This window comes from Stegodyphus dumicola, chromosome X2, assembly GCF_044657685.1.
Source record: "Stegodyphus dumicola isolate Sdum_Otavi_A_Nest chromosome X2, ASM4465768v1".
NCBI classification, from domain to species: Eukaryota; Metazoa; Arthropoda; class Arachnida; order Araneae; family Eresidae; genus Stegodyphus; species Stegodyphus dumicola.
In genome coordinates, this window is record NC_140781.1 from 79,842,314 (window position 1) to 79,861,101 (window position 18,788).

The window sequence follows — 18,788 nt, forward strand, 5'->3', positions numbered from 1 at the left end:
GTAAGAGACAAAAGTTAAAAAATATCTCTGATATTGTAAATCACCCAAAAGGTAACTGTTAAAAATTGTGATGTGCAATATTACAATTAAATTTCCCATAGACTTCATTGCTAATTTTACTCCATTAAAGTATTCGAATTTCAAAAAACTGAAAAAAAAAATTTTAAATCTGAAAGCGCTCAAATTTTTATATTACACCCAAAAAGAGTTTTTTTTAACGTTTTGTGTGTTACCTTTACTTATTAAATATCATGTTCTTCGCACTTAAACCATAAAATTGAATTCAACAGCGAGATTGCAAAACGTTTTCTGGCTTTCATGAACAATGCTAATATTTTCTTTCATCTGGCGGGCAGAAGGACTTAATGACGGGCGTTCGGGATATGGCTCTTTGCCCCCTTTTTTATTTGTACTTGTTACATGTAAATATATAATTTAAAGGTGTATATAGTACTTTTATACTGTTAACAATAGTAATACGCCTATTTAAGGTATTATGTAAGAACCGCGTGCAATGTGTCATTATATGCTTCCTAGCGATGTTATACGATTAAATGTTGGAGGAACTAGGTAAGTATTAGAATCTGTATAAACCTTCGTGTATGATTGTGTCACAAAAATCTATTAGTGTAAGGGAAAGAATTACTTTCGTTAATTATTTCATAAACATGATTTTTTTTTTTTGTGTGTGTGTGACAATGAAAATTAACATTGGAGGTGCAATTCAACTTCCTCACATGAAGTAAATAAATTAATTCATGAATGTATGAATGGGTAACAGCTTAGGTAAATTTTTAATTTACTGCTGCGTATAAAAAGTAACATTTCTTTTCACGCCTGTAATCTCCAGGAACAATATTTTCTCATATATTTTGTAGCTCATTTGTGTGGAGGCATTTTTGAAGGCATTTTGATTGTATTTGTGTGTGAATTTGTTTTACTTCATTGCGTATATTAATGGATTTTGAATTGGTTGATATTTGGTGATAAGTATGCCATATGTCATGAAATCAAATTTAATCAAAAGTGGAGCAAAAGACGATTCAAAACTAAGTCATGAAAATCATCCACTTGTACTGGAACTGCTTTGATTGTTTTGTGAAAGTCACAATAAAGAAAAATAGTAAGAAGAATGAAAAACTTCTTACCACTCGCCTTTATTATGTGTATTCTCAATGATTCAGAGTTTCATTTTCATTGCATATCTGATAATTTCTATTGCATAATAATATATCCGGGGTCTTTAATCATAAAGAGAGATAGATATCTGTTCTTGGATGAGTTTTGATTTCATATGTATCATAGATTCTTGCTGAAGTTTTACAGGGTTCGTACGATCCTTAAAAGACCTTAGATTTTTTGGAATCGATTTTTGGTCCTTAAAAGTCCTTAATTTTGGCCAAAATTTGCAGAAGGTCCTTAATTTTAATCATCTGAAATTTCTGTCTGTTTTTACAACTGTCATCTTGAGTGTGAATTAGCATTTTAAGGAATATTTTAGGCGATTCACTGCCGTGTATATGGTTATCTTTTGAATGGGTTCATGAGTTATAATTTGTTTCTATTTCTAGTATAAATGATGGGATACTCGAGTGTCTAAGCAAGAAGTGAAACATAATCATTTCGAAATTCATTTTTTCTAGTAAGGAGCTCTTAAACAACTTTTCGCTTTTGGGGATGGGAATTCTTTTATTAAACGGTTCTAAATTTGGCGACTTTTCAACATTTTGGCGATTTTAAGATTAGTTTCTATAGAAACTTTTTAATTCCGAGATCTGAGAATTTTTCGATGATTTTTTTTATAAAACATCGTAACATTAATAAATTTCATTAAAATAATGGTAATATATTGAAATTATATTTAAAAAATAACATTAAAATGAAACATTTTTATTTTTCGCTGTAATATTATAAAGTTTCATTTTGACAACTTATTATACAATATTTTTAATCTGAAAAATAAACAATTTATAATGCTATAAAGCACAATTTACGAAAGAGCTCTTAGTAAAAGCAAAATTAGCTATGTAATTAATTAAAAATGTCTTGTTTTTAATTTTTTGATAGTAAGAGTTTTTCCCATGTAATTGTCTCAGAATATTCAAAATTCTCAGAATGTACATCAGTTTTCTCTATAAATTTATTGGTTGATATTTACATTATGGTAACTTGGCGTTTTTTTGGCGAAAATTTGGCGACCAACTCTCCTACAGCAACCCTCTATTTTTTCTTCCCGCCGCCATTTTGTCTTCATGAAGTAAAGACATGTTTCTTTTCTTTTTATCTACTGAACACTTCTTCTAACAATCTACTAGCCGAATTACACTTATGCTAGAAATTTTATCTAACAAAACTGCTTAATCATGACAAATATTCACTGCAAAATTGGGAAAAAGTGCACAATACCATACTCCTTACGCGTTTTTCAAAATAACACATACACATAAACCATGTACACGCCGACTTATTTTTACTTAGAAAAACATTCCAGAATTGCACAAAAATGGCATTGCTCACACTCTTCACTATATCCATGTACACTGCTTTTTTCTCATAAATTAGAAAAATTTCACGAAAATACATGACAATTTTCTCAATCTTTAAACCCGGTAAAAAGAACATATATGAAATTACCTGATCGCGAAAAAGTATTTACCCTTTCCAAATATGAACATTTCCACATATAAAATAAATAAAATATCCAAAAACCTCTAAATCATCTATTACATTATACACGTCACCAACGAATTCATACCGCAAGCATTACAAATACTTAGTATCAAAAATTTAAATTATTTCCATGCACGTTTACTTCAACTTAAACGTGTACCAAATTCCTACAAACATAAAATTCACAAAATAACTATCATTTAATTAAAATATCACTAAACCATGTACACGTCGACTTATTTTTACTTAAAAAAACATCCCAGAATTGCACAAAAATGACATTGCGCACACTCTTCACTATATCCATGTACACTGCTTTTTTCTCATAAATTAGAAAAATTTCACGAAAATACATGACAATTTTCTCAATCTTTAAACCCGGTAAAAAGAACATATATGAAATTACCTGATCCCGAAAAAGTATTTACCCTTTCCAAATATGAACATTTCCACATATAAAATAAATAAAATATCCAAAAACTTTTACCTCTAAATCATCTATTACATTATACACATCACCAACGAATTTATACCGCAACTATTACAAATACTTAGTGTCAGATATTTAAATTATTTCCATGCACGTTTACTTCAACTAAAACGTATACCAAATTCCTACAAACATAAAATTCACAAAATAACTATCATTTAATTAAAATATAATTAAATTCAAAAACACTACTTAAAATATAAATGAGCACATACATTAAATTAATACATACATAAATACCCATTTCGAATTCACTTTAGTTACGGCCATGGGATCCAAAAATTCACGAACACTGTTTCACACAACACAGAATAAAGCCAAATACAAAACTTCCAGATTTTTTCCCGATTTCCCCCCTTTTCCGATTAAAGAACCGTAATTCGTCCATTAATATCACATGACATATCCCATGATCTCTCATTTGCCTCACACAAAATAATGCGTAATCGGAACTGAGTACTGCTCACATTATTACCAAAGTCCCAGGTAGTAACCTTTATCGCCTCCAAAATGTCGCCAAACTACCAGTTACCATATTGTAAAGATCAACCAAATTATTTTATACTTTTTCCCTCCTATTGTTTCCCAAAATATTTCTGGCTTTTTGCTGTTACAGAATTTGTAGGGATAATTTTCTTTAGGATTTTAGACATTGCAGCTTGGAAAGTTTAGAAAGAAGGATTTGAAGGCAAGATTTATAGACCCACGATTCTAGAAGATTCGAGAAATATATGACAAAATGAAAAATGTCTCCATGGTATCAACACGTAATGGATGTGTTTTACAGAAAGTTTACAATGAATTTCTTAATTTTTGGAGAACGTCTGGAAGAACAATGAAAACATATTTGAATGTATTACTTCTGATACTAGAATCTTAACATGTTTATCTTCTCTTTATTTTCTCTACTTTTCACTACACAGAAGCATGGAAAATATCAAAAATGCTTCTGATCTTATCACATGGGCAGGCATTATAGAAAGGGATTTTTTTACTAACAAAGAAATTGAAAACTTGCAATTTAAAAGATTCATCTAATATTTCTTAATGCATCATACACACACTAGGCATTTTCCCACCTGATGCAATCTCTGTGGATCCTAAATTTTACTGCCTAGTGCCTTTCTAAATTCTGTTTCCAATGCTTGCTCTAAATTCTAATTAAATAAATAAGTTTTGCCATTTCTAGATTTTGTTGTTCGGTGTGTCACTAAATTCTAGAACTTCTGCCACATCAGCTCTAACTGAACTTTACTATATATATTTCATATTTCTTCTGAATGTTCCTATTACTAAAGAAATAAAATTAGCCACTTTTTCTGTACATTCTAATTGCATTTAGTGCTTTTTAGAATAACAGAAATCCTTAATTAAATCGAAAAATTCTAAAATGAAAAGAAAACATGTTGAAGAAAGAAACTGAATACACAAAGGAAATTATTCTTCAAAGATATGTGCAGTTATTATTATGTAAATTACCCAATTGTTTATGATTTCAACCTTTACTATAATTACCCATTTCTATTTCCTCATATGATAGAGTTATTGAGCCAGATTAAATTAAATAGTATAATCTTTGATCACTAGTCCACATTATTAGTTTGAATTTGACTGTTCTTGTTTAATTACGTCACCATGAGCTGTAATTGATTTTGTTAGCATCAGAACATGCCTTTATGTTCTAAGCTCTTTTTAAATAAGAGGCTTATTTAAACCTTTATCTGGTATTAGTTAAATTTTTTCAGACAGAGCGATAATATGCTTCATGCCTGTTGGGAGTTTAGGACTATTTAACTTTTACCAGATCAATTAAACCCTCATAGGCACCATTGTGGAGAGGTTGACAAGTTAGGAGATAAAGACGCAGAAACTAGCGAGAGCATTGATTTGCATATTGAGACAAATCTCGAATTGTTAGAAAAGATGCTTAAAGAGAAAGAAATCGATATAAACTAGCCAAAATGTCTGGGAAGGTTCAAATAAAAATGACTGATAAATATTTTGTTGACTTGTTATTACAAAACGTAAATGTTCTGTAGCTTTTAATGTGTAATTATCTTAATATCGTTTAAGAATCTGTGTCATAAATTACATATACTTTAAACTGAAATTTTATTAGATTTTAATTTTAATAGGGCTTTTTTTAACAAATATTGTTAAAAAATAAAATTTAATAGTGGTCATGTAAATCCATAATGACTAAGGTTATCAAACTACGTAATTTAATTATTTATAACTAGTTGCGTACCCTTAAAAATTATCTCTACATATTAAAGTGAGTTATTGCCTTTCATTAATACTCACTGTGGTCGCAAGATAAAATATAAAATGTAGTAAAAATAATATTAAGAAGAGCTATATGTAGTGAAAATATTTGTATGTAGTAGAAATACTTATATATTTAATTTCTTATGTAATAAAATTGTGTTAATTTCTGTAGACTATGAGAAATATTTAATATAATTATACAGGTGTATAAGTGATAACCAAATTTCTGAATATCAATTTTATCAGCGATGAAATTATAACAGTGATTAAGAGTACATCACGTTGTTTCCGCAATAACCCGAATGATAGGGATAAAAATGTGTGACCTACAGAGGATAGCAAAATAAATTACTTACCCCAGACGTTGTGATAGTTGAAGAAGAAAATACAAGTTATTCATCTATAATTCACTCTATCTATCTTTCCTATCAAAAATTTTATTGCTGAGCTCACACGAATAAAACAAGAAAATTAAATAATCAGATCATAACTATAGTCCTACTATAAATACAGAGCGTCCATTCGTTTATCGATACACTACAGAGCACTATCCATTTGCATCACTTTCAATAGATCACGAAATATCTGGAATCGAAGATATACGTAGACCAGGAATATACTTATCTTGAAATTTCTTTTGATTTTGAAGCTTCCACCAGTGAATTAATTTGGAACAAATCACCACGTGGCGATAGACAATGGATGAGTCTTAAATTGCACCATGAGATCGTTTATGATTCTTGTTTAAAAACATCATTCCACCCAGGATGAATTTTCAGCAACTGCATATAGAATGAATACATTCAATAAAAAAAACTACAGTTATCGGACTTTTCAGGAAAGTTAAACGTGCATCATGACACGAGGCTGTAGGTGAAGAGACAGGCCGAAGCCCGTCCTTCACCCTTGAACTCCCAGCAGCAAAAAAGAGAGAAACCGGTCCAATAACTGCCACCAAGTGCTTGGACGAAACGATGATGATTCTTGAAGCGATAGTTTGATGATAGATGCCGGCTTGCTAGCACATAAAAATGTAAAAATTCAAATAAAACATATTCTATGCATCTACTTAGACTTAAAATAATACAAAACACATTATTACTTCTGGTGCTTTAATGGCTTATTGGAACCTTAAAGTATATTAACTAAGTTACAACCCCTGGAACTGTACACGAAGCTACGACAATAACTGCATCAAACAGAACCTGACTAACTTTCAACACTTGCCAACTTTGCCTACATCAGGCCTTTCAGGTTTGTTCTAATCAGCAGGTCTCTCTCTAGACAAGCAGCAGCGGTGACAACATTCAGTCTTTTGTTATGAATCATGCTGATTATGATATTATTTCTCACTTTAACCTATGCAGTTTGACATAAAATTTACCTGCTTATTTACTAAACCTCTAGACTGACCAAGTATGTGACAAAATGAGGCATAAAAAAAATCAACATAAAGCTAACTTTTAGTAAAATGTAAATGTCACTTATCTACTTTCAAATATGACCAACAATTACAAGTGTAAAATATTTAATGCTACTTGATAAATTGCAAAGTTTATTTTATTCTCAAACTTTTTAACAATTATGTTAATTAATTCATGTTTAGTAATAATGCATACTATAAGGGCAAGTCAAATGAAAGTGAGCCAACCCCTCCTCAGCAAGAATGGTTCGGTCCATCATCTGCGGCGCGTGCGCGTAGCACAGAGACAGCCTTCATTTACGAAAGTGTGAGGTTAAAGTTAAGGCGCTCTTACACTGGGTTGAAGACGGTAGCGTGACATAATGGACGCTCCAAAAGAGGAACAGCATGGTGTGGTCAGCTTTTTGACAGCTGAAGGTGTTTCCCAACATGAAATTAGTCGCCGTATGACTGCTGTGTACGGTGAACATTGCATCGCATTGGCTACTGTGAAGCATTGGGGCAAACGGTTCAGAGAAGGATGTGAAAGTTGCAAAGACGATCCAAGACCGGGCCAAAGCCACCTTGCAATCACCCCCGACACAATTGCACAGGTTGATGAGCTGATTAGACAAGAACGGAGGATAAGCATCGATGAACTGGCAGAGCGTGTGAACATCAGTCACGGTTCGGTTCACACCATAATTCATGATCATCTCGGTTATCGGCTTTTGTGTGCTCAATGGATGCCCAAGATTTTGAACGACCGCCAGAAGACGGAGAGGTTCGGCGCTGCTTTGACTCATCTCATCCGGTATCACAATGAGGGTGACGACTTCTTGTCTGCAATTGTGACCGGAGACGAATCATGGTGCCACCACTACGAACCTGAAACACGTCGGCAAAGCTTACAGTGGAAACATTTGAATTCACCACCCCTGAAGAAAGCAAAGGCTGTCATTTCCTCGGGAAAGGTGCTATTGACTTTTTTTTTCAATCGTCAGGGGCCATTACTGATTGAATTTGCTAAACGTGGAGAGACCATCAGTAGTTCGCGATATTGTGCAATGCTGGATCGGCTGCGTGTCGCAATCAAGAACAAACGACCTGGAAGATTGACGAATGGTGTGATCTTGCTACATGACAAAGCTCGTCCCCACGTCGCTGATGTGGTTAAGACACAACTGGCAAAGTTCAAGTGGGACACGCTGCAACATCCTCCATACAGCCCAGATTTGTCGCCATGCGACTTTCTTATTTTCGGGAAACTGAAAAAACATCTCAAGGGTACCAGATTCGTGTCGGACGCCGCCGTGAAGGAGTCAGTTACAGACTTTTTGAATCTACAGCCCAAGGAGTTTTATGAGATGGGGATCACGCGGCTCATTTGTCAATGGGATAAATGTCTCAATGTTCATGGAGACTACCTTTAAATAAAGTACTCTGTTTGTCATATGTTCGCATTGGCTCACTTTCATTTGACTCGCCCTAATACTTAGGGATTTATTTTAGTTTTAGGTTGTATTACAAAAGGGAAATTCAGGCATACCGTATTTTTCGCCGTATAAGACGCACTTTTTCTCCCCAAAATCAGGGGGAGAAAGTGCCTGCGTCTTATACGGCAAATACAAAAGCCCACCATGGCCCTCCGCTGCCCCTCCACCTCTGCATACATACCTTACCACAGGAATACTCGGCCACTCCGTTCCCTTCCACCTCTTGGCGCCGTGTGAGACCAGGAAGCCTCGCACTGTATTTGGACGGTCTCTGCCTCGCGCTGCAATTGGCTGAGCGAAGAGGCGCGTGCCTTCGCTCGCTCCTGCGCTGGCTTTGTGTACTTTTTAGAGTCTCGTAAGCCAGTGCGGGAGCGGGTGAAGGCACGCGTCTCTTCGCTCAGCCAATCGCAGTGCAGGAGCAAGTGGAGGCGCGGATAGCTGTGAGCTGTGATATATGTAGTATGGTATATCTGAATGAAATATATCATATTTCATACCACCCCATCAAGATGTCGAAGCAGAAGAGACTGGCATATAAAGTTGCTTTCAAGCTTGAAGTAATAAAATTTGCTAAGGAGCATGGAAACAGAGCAACGGAGAGACACTTTGGGCCACCTCCAACTGAGAAAATGATAAGAGAGTGGAGGAAACAGGAGGATCAGCTCCAAAAGTTGGATAACCACTTTGCAGTTGGTCCACGCAAGCATTTCACCGGATCACCATCGTGGTGCTATAGATTTATGAAGAGACCTGGCCTTTCTATGTGCACGAAAACCAGAATTGCACAAAAAATGCCAAAGGAATACTATCACACAAGTGTGTGAATGGGTTGAAAGGTCATGGGACTCCGTAAAGAAAAACATTGTTGTAAAATCATTCAAGAAGTGTGGCATTAGTAATGCCTTGGATGGAACAGAAGACGACGTCTTATTTGACACCAGTGAGGAAGAGAGTGATGACAATGACTGTGTAGATCTGTCCTTCCTCATTTCTGATAGCAGCGAAGAAGAGGAATTCTTGGGGTTAGAATAAAAACATGACAGCCTTATTTTTGTTACTTTCACTGTTTGCTGACTGTTTATGAGAGTAAAGATAGCTCTTAGTATGTTACATGGTTGACATAAAATTTTTCTTAAACTGCTGTTAACTTTATACAGTTGATATAAAATATTTTACTACAGAATTTGGTTCATAATCTTTTTTTTCTAGATTTGCCTCCTTTAAAATTGGGTGCGTCTTATATGCCGGTGCATCTTATACGGCAAAAAATACGGTAGATAATATCATCAATTGAATTTATTCAGTTCCCATTTGCTCATAGGTCCTTAATTTTTTTCATTAATGGTCCTTAAAAGTACTTAATTTCCTTGTGAAAAAATGTGTACGAACCCTGTTTTAGGGTTTTTTTGTACTGAAAACGTATTTATAAAACAAAAGTAAATTTACAGGGCCTGGGGAAGAATTTTAGTTAATTCTTTAAGCTTATATATAATACATCTTGTTCATTTATATTGTTTCGGTTAATCTTCAAATTATGGTAACTTGGCGAAAATTTGGCGACCAACCCTGCTGTAGCTGCTTGCTGTGTTTTTAAGAATTGCACATACACAGTCGTCATGTACACGTTGACCTATTTTCACTTAAAAAAACATCCCAGAATTGCACAAAAATGGCATTGCACACACTCTTGACTTTATTCATGTACACTGCTAAAGTCCTAGCGGTAAAAGTATAGTTTAGGGTACCCATTGGCGTTTTTTGGCGGTACATGCATACCGATTTTGTGCAATTCTTTGAGTCATTATTTTGGCTTGCGAACAAAAATCGCCGCTACACAAAGGCAAAATACCAAGACAAACAATTGCACAAACTGGGTATCCATGTACACATCGACTTATTTTCACTTAAAAAAAAAAAAATCCCCGAATTGCACAAAAATGGCATTGCGCACACCTTTGACTTTATCCATGTACACGTCAACCTATTTTCACTTAAAAAAAATCCCCGAATTGCACAAAAATAGCATTGCGCACTCTTTTAACTTTATCCATGTACACATCAACCAATTTTCACTTAAAAAAATCCCAGAATTGCACAAGCTTGCATTGCGCACTCCCTTTACTTTGTCCATATACACATCAATATATATTCACTTAAAAAGTCGAAGGAGCACCAAATTCTACAATATAGACAAACAAAAAATACATAATCTGGCTAATCTTTGGAATATGGTAACTGGGAGTTTGGCGACATTTTGGTAAGGCGATAAAGGTTACTAGCTAGGACTTTAGCAGTGTACATGGATAAAGTCAAGAGTGTGTGCAGTGCCATTTTTGTGCAATTCTGGGAAGTTTTTTTAAGTGAAAATAGGTCGTACATGGTGTACATGGATACCGTGTATGTGCTATTCTTAAAAACGCGGCAAGCAGTTTGCGATTCTGCACTTTCTCCCAATTTCGCACCTAAATTTTGTCATGATTAAGCCCTTTTGTCCCATAAAAGTTCTAGCATAAACGTAATTCGGCTAGCAGATTGTTGGGGGGGGGAAGCCTTTACTTCTTGAAAACAAAATGGCGTCCAAACAAAAACTAGTAGGTTGCTGTAGCAGGGTTAATCGCCAAAAAATCGCCAAGTTACCATAATCCAAAGATTAACCACAAAATTACCACTATCAAAATTTAGAGATCTGACAGTGCATCATATGATTTATTGAATGAAAGCTTTATTTCTGAATTATGAAGATAAAAAAAAAAAAAAAAATCTAAACTTGGGAAAAATAAAGGGAAATGTTTTGTTTTAAATTATGTGTCTTATTTCTGATATTATCAAACCAGTTATATATAGGGTCATTTTGAAGGACTACGTGTAATAAATAAAAAAATAAAATATGTGTGTAAAAGCTTCTGTTTGGTTTATTTGTTCTATAACATTCTCACACATCCATTAGTAACTCTATGCATAAAACACCAGTGGCTCTTTAAACTAAAAGAGAGAGAGAGCCTTCTGCCAATTTCTTTTTGTTGCTTAATTTTATGTCGTCAGTGGTTTTTCTTGCTTGTAAAGAGTTTCCTGCTGTCATTTTTGCTATCTGTCTACACTTTTAATTTTTGCATTTTCAAAGCATGTTTTATATAATGATATACAATTTCTATTCGTCGGGAATTGAAACATTAACTTTTTGGCAATATTCTACAATTCTGGAAAGAAACCGACAACTTCTAGTGAGCCATAAAGAAAATGAAAAATTAAAAACGTGCTGAAGCTAATAGAATAAGGCTGAACACACTCTTAAAGGATGCTGGAAATGCTGTAGACATAGATGCATAGTAAGGCAGACATTTATTAGCATTTACTGTGTTCTACTAGTTACCATTTGCTACAAACAGAAGTTCTGGTAGTGGATAATGCATGTGAATCAATCATTCATTAAACATTATTGTACAGCAGTATTGAGAGGTTTTTATTAAATAAAACCGTAATAAGTTGCTTTTTTGCTTGAAATGAGTATCTGTACTTTAATAGTTCTGTAATAAAACCAAAACTGCTCAAAGATAGTACATATTTACAACTGACAATTTGTAAAGTTTTAGAAAGTAAAGACTTCTGGGTGCTTATATTTCTGGTGATTTCTTTATATCAAACATAAGTTCTGAAAATAAAGAGGGCAGAACTAATGGCCAAGTAGTTAAGACTGCTGAATAGTAGTAGTACAACCTAGGTGAATGAACTGGATGCACGGGTGTTTTTCATGTCTTTTCCAATATTTAGCATGAGTATGAGTGAGTCAAAGAGAAATCTTTTTCCTAGGCAGATGCCCTTTTGTTCTTTGCTGTATTCAGATAATAGAACCTGAAAATAAATAGTGAATATCTCAGTATAAACTTTTTTACACTCTTTTACATTTGGTAAAATATGGTTTCATCAATAAGGGGTTGCCATGAATCGGTGTAGTTTATGTTTTCTTTTTTCTATATTTTCATAGCAGTTTCATGATTATGTCAGTGCACTGTGTGTGATCATGACAGTTAAATCATCCTTGTCTTTGCTAGAACTCAAACATCAGTTTGTTAGCATGATAGCTGCTACTGCTACAACTGTACTAACTGGTTAAAATACAGTCAAAATTCTTTAATCGGGACTCGTCAGGACTTCAGCGATTCCGGATTATAGATCATCAATTTAAATCTGGTAAGATGGCATGCAGAAATTATAAAATTAAAAATATGAAACCGTAATTTATAAAGTAATGAGCAATTATGAAGTAAAGGGTATCAAAATTTACAAAAAAAGAAACTCAATATTTATTTGTTTACTTTATTAAACATTTCTTTCAACGCGCACATGCGTAAAGCATACCTTACGCATAGCCGAAATTAGAAAATTGCAACCAGAAAACTATTTGATTTGTATTCGTGATATTTATAATGACGAGGAATTTGATTTAAATCATATCAAAGACGGAATACATCGAGATGAAAAACTACATTTAGTAAGGAGTTATAAGCCAAATAAAAGAAAAACATCTGCCCTGAAGATAAGGATAGTGCTGACAGATCAACTTCCAGTTCATTGCGCGCCGCGACGTCCCCCCCCCCCGTTCAGAGCAGCGTGAAATTGATAAACAGATTTCGGAACGGTTAGATAAACAAAGGATATACCTTTATCCATTTTTTGTAGCAATTCGTGTTTTATTTGATGGACATCGAAACATACTTTCATTTTCTAGATCCTTTGGGAGCTCCAGCATCGGAAATTCTATTTGACATAATCAAAAGTTCAAACTTACTTTTATAAAATTGCTCTTACAGTCTGCAAAAAATAATAAGCCGGATCCAATTCGAAGATTAAGGAACAACGCAATCATCAACATTAACTGAAATAGATAATTAGATAATTTTAGCTTATACCGTCCGTTATACATTAAACGTGCACGCGAAAACGTATTCTGCACTTGCGCAGATGCATATGCGCAATCGTAAATGTCTTGCGCGCACGTGTTAAACGCCTAATGTGTTAAATGCGGCGCATGAGCAGAAAGATTTTAGCTTTGAGGTCCGGATTATGGGTGTCCGAATTAACGACTTTTGACTGTATAATAATGGGAAATAGAATTCCGAGTTGTAAAATTATTATTTGTAGTGCAGTTCAGATATTCAGTTTTAGTGATATGAAATTTTATATATAAAACTTGTAATTTTTAATCATTCTTATATCTGATGTTTGCTGTAAAACTGTTTTAAGTCTTTGTCATATAGTAAAGTTTTGTCTTTAAGACTGCTATTACTTTCCTATAATTAAATTTCATTATCCTTTATAAGGTATACGGTACTTGTGTATTATCGCAACCAGGTTGGCACGATTTGTAAGTTTGAGTAAAAAAGTATGAATAGAAAGAAAATGTACATTTATTAATTACAGATAATTTTTAATACAGTTTTTTTATATTATTTTGTTTTAAAATATAAAATAGCAATTAAACCCTTCCTGTTTCGAATTTGAATAAGTTGCAGAATTATTTTTTCGGCGGAAATCTTTTGGCTATTTCTATTTGCTATTTGCTTTCTTTTTCATCCATTTCAAGGGCACATATCTCCTGCATGTAATTATTCCAATTTATAACAGTTTTGTCAGCAATTCCCATCTCTTCTGCACAAAATTTAATTGAGGTTAACTCTTTACACCAACAATAAATGAAGCGCACTGCTGTCACAAATGAAATTCGGCTACCTTCAAACCAATGTCCGGTTCTCACACCCAAATGTTGATTGCACTCTTTGACATTACATTTCCAGAAGATTTGCTTTCCAAAATACAGTTTCATTTTATGAGAATTTTTACAAGTACATTCGTTCGGTATAATTACATATCCCTGCAACAAATCAAGAACATCTTTTTCACTTGCAGGCAGATCCCAAATACCCATAGTTAAAGTATTTCAGTTCATTCAATCTAACCAGTAAGAAAAGTAATTTCTTTATGAAAAACTACGTATAACACGTAGGGTTGCCGTAAGTAGGGTCGCCAAATTTGGCGATTTATGCGGATTTTGGCCTGGTTGCGTTAATACATAAGTACCAGGTATACTTTATTAGTGCAAGATATCCTTAATAAAAACAAAACTACTTATTATTTTAAATTTGAAGAAATTGTCACATGTTTTTTGAAGTTTCATTGCTCGTTCTTAATATAAATTCAAATATATCACAGTTTCTTGTTTTAGATTAGCAACATCAAGACAAACTCTGACATGGGTTCCAGATTCTTTTTTTACCAGGTAGGTTGTTAAATTCTTAGTTTAACAAAGGTTTCTTTTCAAAAGTGCATTTAAATACAAGCTTCTAACACCAAAAGTACCAAGAAATTTGCTTATCTAGAATGGTAGCAGTCATATTTATGTTTGGACACTATTGGAAAAAAACTTTTATTTTAATCTTGACATAATAACCAATTTATTAGCATGAATAAATATTCAGCATCAATTTCATGCATTTTATCAATTGTATTTCACTGAAAAAATAGTATAAAAAATGAAAATAACTTAAAAGCAAAAGCATTTTTTTGTGAGAGCCTGTATTTTTTTCATGTTTCCTTGTACAACAACTCAAAAATACAGTAATTCTTTCATTTTATACAAATATGTTATTTCATCAGGTTCAAAAAATTCTGACAGCAGGGGTCACCAACCGTTTTGTTTTTACAAGATTATTTATCAGAAACGTGGGAGTTCAGCGGGCACAGTGAAAAGTGTAAGAGGTTACAGTAATAAAAAGAGATATAAAGTAATAATAATAGTAAATATATATTGAAATTGAGTTCATTATCGTAGATTGTAAAAGTTGTAATATTCTAACAATTTGTTTTGTTATTGCAAAAGTGTTTTATTAGAAAATGTTGCTGTAGCATGTTGTTCATCAATGCTGCTAGCCAGGCAAGAAAACTGCAAACTGTTGTGCAATTAAAATAAGTTGCAGTGCATGACAATCAGCTGAAATGAACTGATTCTCTTAATACCAATTATTGTGAAGGTAATCTTATCTGTATTTTTTAATTTAAAAAGAAAATAGGTACTCTATTCATAAACCATTATGTATGAACAGAGGTTACAGATTTAACCATAGCAATCCGTGATTGGTTAGAGTATATGAGGGTAATAGAGGCAGAAAATAATTCAGGAATCAGATGCGTAAAGCAGTTGAAAATTCGTTCAGTTGGTCATGTAGTTGTTATCCAGATGTCGCAGATTCAGATTTTGTCGAAAGTTTTATTGTCCAATTCTTGCAATTTTTAAAATGTTTAAGAGAAGAGATTTGCTAAAATTATACATTACAATAACATCTTTGTTGTCCAAATATCTAAAATGTAGAATTTATATATTTGAATCGTAAACATTTTAAAATTGCTTCATGGGCACCGCATTGTCAACCCGATGTACAGTTTACAACTGTAGATTTCAATTCAGAATAAGATCTGTAGCGTACTTTATCATAAGTAATATATTTAACAAAAGATTTATTTTCATTTGATTCTGTTTGGTGCTGAATGAAGTAGTTACAAGGAAGCAGATATTCATCTGTTGCGAGATCAAAATTTGGATTGCATATCTTTTAGCGATTTGTTATTCAAAATTTCAGATGTTAGGTGAAGCGGTAAAAGTATATTTATGGGTACCCCTTGGAAAAACTTGGCGATTTTTGGTGGTACATGGATACCGAGTTTGTGCAATTCTTTGACCTTGTTATTTTGGCTTATGTAAAAATCACCGCTACGCAAAGCTGAAATAACCAAGACAAAGAATTGCGCAAACTCGGTATCCATGTACACATCAACCTATTTTCACTTAAAAAAAATCCCAGAATTGCACAAAAATGGCTTTGTGCACTCTCTTGACTTTGTTCATATACTCATCGAACTATATTCACTTGAAAAGTCAAAGAAACAGCTAATAAAAAATATATAATCTGAATAAACTACATTTTAAATCAAACAATGAAATAACATGAAAAAGGAAATTCATCTTAGCACTACACAAAGGAAATATCCACTTACCTTATTTACGTATTTACGCGTCTTCAGTCAAACAAAATTTCTTAACAGCATCTAAACACTTTTTTAAAATTATCTGAACTAGAATCTGTATGCTGGTATCACCACATAAATTGACAAAAATAAGAGTAAAAAATATCTGATGTTCATTTATATGCATTTCCTTCCTCGAAACAGGGCACTTAATAATGGCTACTAAGTAAATCTTCATTTACACACCAGTCAATTAATGCTTTTTCCCTTTCGTTGCAAATCCTACAGAAACTTCAAATTAATCTTATCACATTGAGCCAATTTACCATGTAAACCACAAAATAACAATATGCTTATCCAATGCACACAAGCCCTTACCCAAAATCCGACACACACTTTCCAAATTTTTTTCCATGATTCAAATTTACTGCAACCAATTACATCATAATAGGATTTCCATAATATACAAATACTCAGGTTGTCATAAAAGAGACAACAACTTGGCGATAAAGGAAACAACAACTTCACGCTAATACAAGGGGTATCCTAAAGTCAACTCTAACCGGTGTACCTTATCCATTTCTGTTCTTTGCCTGTGCTTTGAGATCTCATATAATCTCTTATGTGTCATAATTAGTTCAAAATATTTTCGATTCAACTTGTGATAGAACACCATTCTGTATATGTAATTGTTTCAATTTATATAAAGCACCGATTTACAAGTAAATTTTTTTTCCAACTCACCAAGTGCAATGATAAAGTCTAGATTCTCATGTTTTCCATAAATTTCAGTATATGATTGAATAAATCTCAATATCAGTGCATCGAAGAATAAACAGAAAACCCCAAGAGGACTGTTTCCTTACACTCTTTTACAGTAAGACCAGTATTTCCTTGAAAACAGTGTTCATGGGAGTGGCACTTTTAGAGTTTTCTCCTTTTATTTTCATCCATGTTTTATCAGTACAAGGTCCGTTGTGTTAGGTTAGGTTATTTAATTATGGCCAAGCCTCCAGTGCTGTCTGCCTAAGGGGAAGGATGCCTTCGTGGAGGACTTTCTAAGGGGAACTGGCTTGTATACACATTACATATGGGGAAAACCACAAAAACAATCATGCAGCCAGCCTGTTCGTGGGATTTGAACCTCAGACCAGACTACCAGTGTTCAGCGACTTTACCGCTCGGCCGCTGGTGGGCCAAGGTCCGTTGTGATAAATTCACTGTTGTTCAGATTACATGCTCTCAGAATATGAATCACCAGTTTTATAGGCAGAGCTTTTTATTTCTTCCACCATATGACCTTCTGCACTACTTTCATCATGTAGTGAATTATATGATGAAATTTCTAAATAATTAAAATTTCTTCTAGTTTTCTGACGTCATTTCTTCAAGCAGCAACAGGGGAGAAAAAGTAATGCGTATTCACTGTGGTTGTATTTATGGCTGAAAGGTCTTTGTGTTATTTCGGAGCAACAATTAGGCTAACGATCTTACAGTGCAAAAACTAGCAGAGAAATAATGACTTAACATGCTGCAGAGCGATACAAAATGGTACAAAGCATATCTTTAAAGCGGGGATGTCTTTAATTAAATTATGAATTTAATATCCTTTTGCCAATGGATTCCAATTAAATTTAATAATTTTGTTTCACATTTTATACTTTATATATTCCCCTCCCCACATTCAAAGAGAAAAAGGCTTCACAAGAAAAAAGCATTTTAAGAAGCATTAGTGTTAGCAGAGGAAGAGAAATTTTGTAGAATATTTACAATTGTAATGAGAGAATAATTGAAGTGCTTCAAGGACATAGCATTTAGGTTTCATTATGCCTTGTCATTTGTTTCATGAACTTTCTCATATTTGAATGTAGAAAAACATAATAACAATTATCAAACATAACATAATAACAAAATATAATTTAATAATATAAAAACAAAATATAATTTATAAATTTAATTATGAAATATTATACAATTTTGAAATCAGAAATGAAATTAAAGTTGAATTTAAAAGTCTCTAAAAGATAAGTTTGTAAAGTCCTTGAAATATTGTTGACACATGTTTTCCCAGTGTCATTAATTTGGAGTATCAGCCATTCGGAAAGTTCAGAGTTCTTGAAAAGGAATGTGAAGAAAACATCATGAATTTTACAGTCGGTCGAAAATCTTGTAAAACCATGTGTTGTATTTCAATATGAAATCAAAATGTTTTTGATATAGACTTAAAAAATTATATTTTATGCAGTATAAAACAAATTTCTATTTTGTTATTGTAGAGCAATATGATACTTGTAGGATTCCCCATTGTGTGATTCTAAGTTGCAGTTGAAAGCGAAGAGTCTTAAAAACTAGTAAGCGAATAATCGCTTGAGTTTGTGTGCAGGAAACAACAAGTAAGAAGGGGGAAATAACCCTTTATTATTCCAATTAAATTTTAACAAAACTC

At 33.3% G+C, this 18,788-nt stretch overlaps 1 protein-coding gene across 2 annotated transcripts in view; it reads left to right on the forward strand.

Annotated features, from left to right (window-relative positions):
- Window positions 1–356: 356 nt before the first annotated feature.
- LOC118183995 (BTB/POZ domain-containing protein KCTD3) overlaps window positions 357–18,788 on the forward strand; it is a 213,992-nt gene continuing 195,560 nt past the window's right edge. Inside the window, exons 1-2 of one of the 2 annotated variants that reach the window (XM_085809348.1) lie at window positions 357–570; window positions 14,547–14,600. In XM_085809348.1, the coding sequence (XP_085665474.1) occupies window positions 515–570; window positions 14,547–14,600 (110 nt within the window). In that variant the 5' untranslated portion in view covers window positions 357–514. The remainder of the gene's footprint in view (window positions 571–14,546; window positions 14,601–18,788) is intronic. The other variant, XM_085809349.1, reaches the window with a different exon arrangement.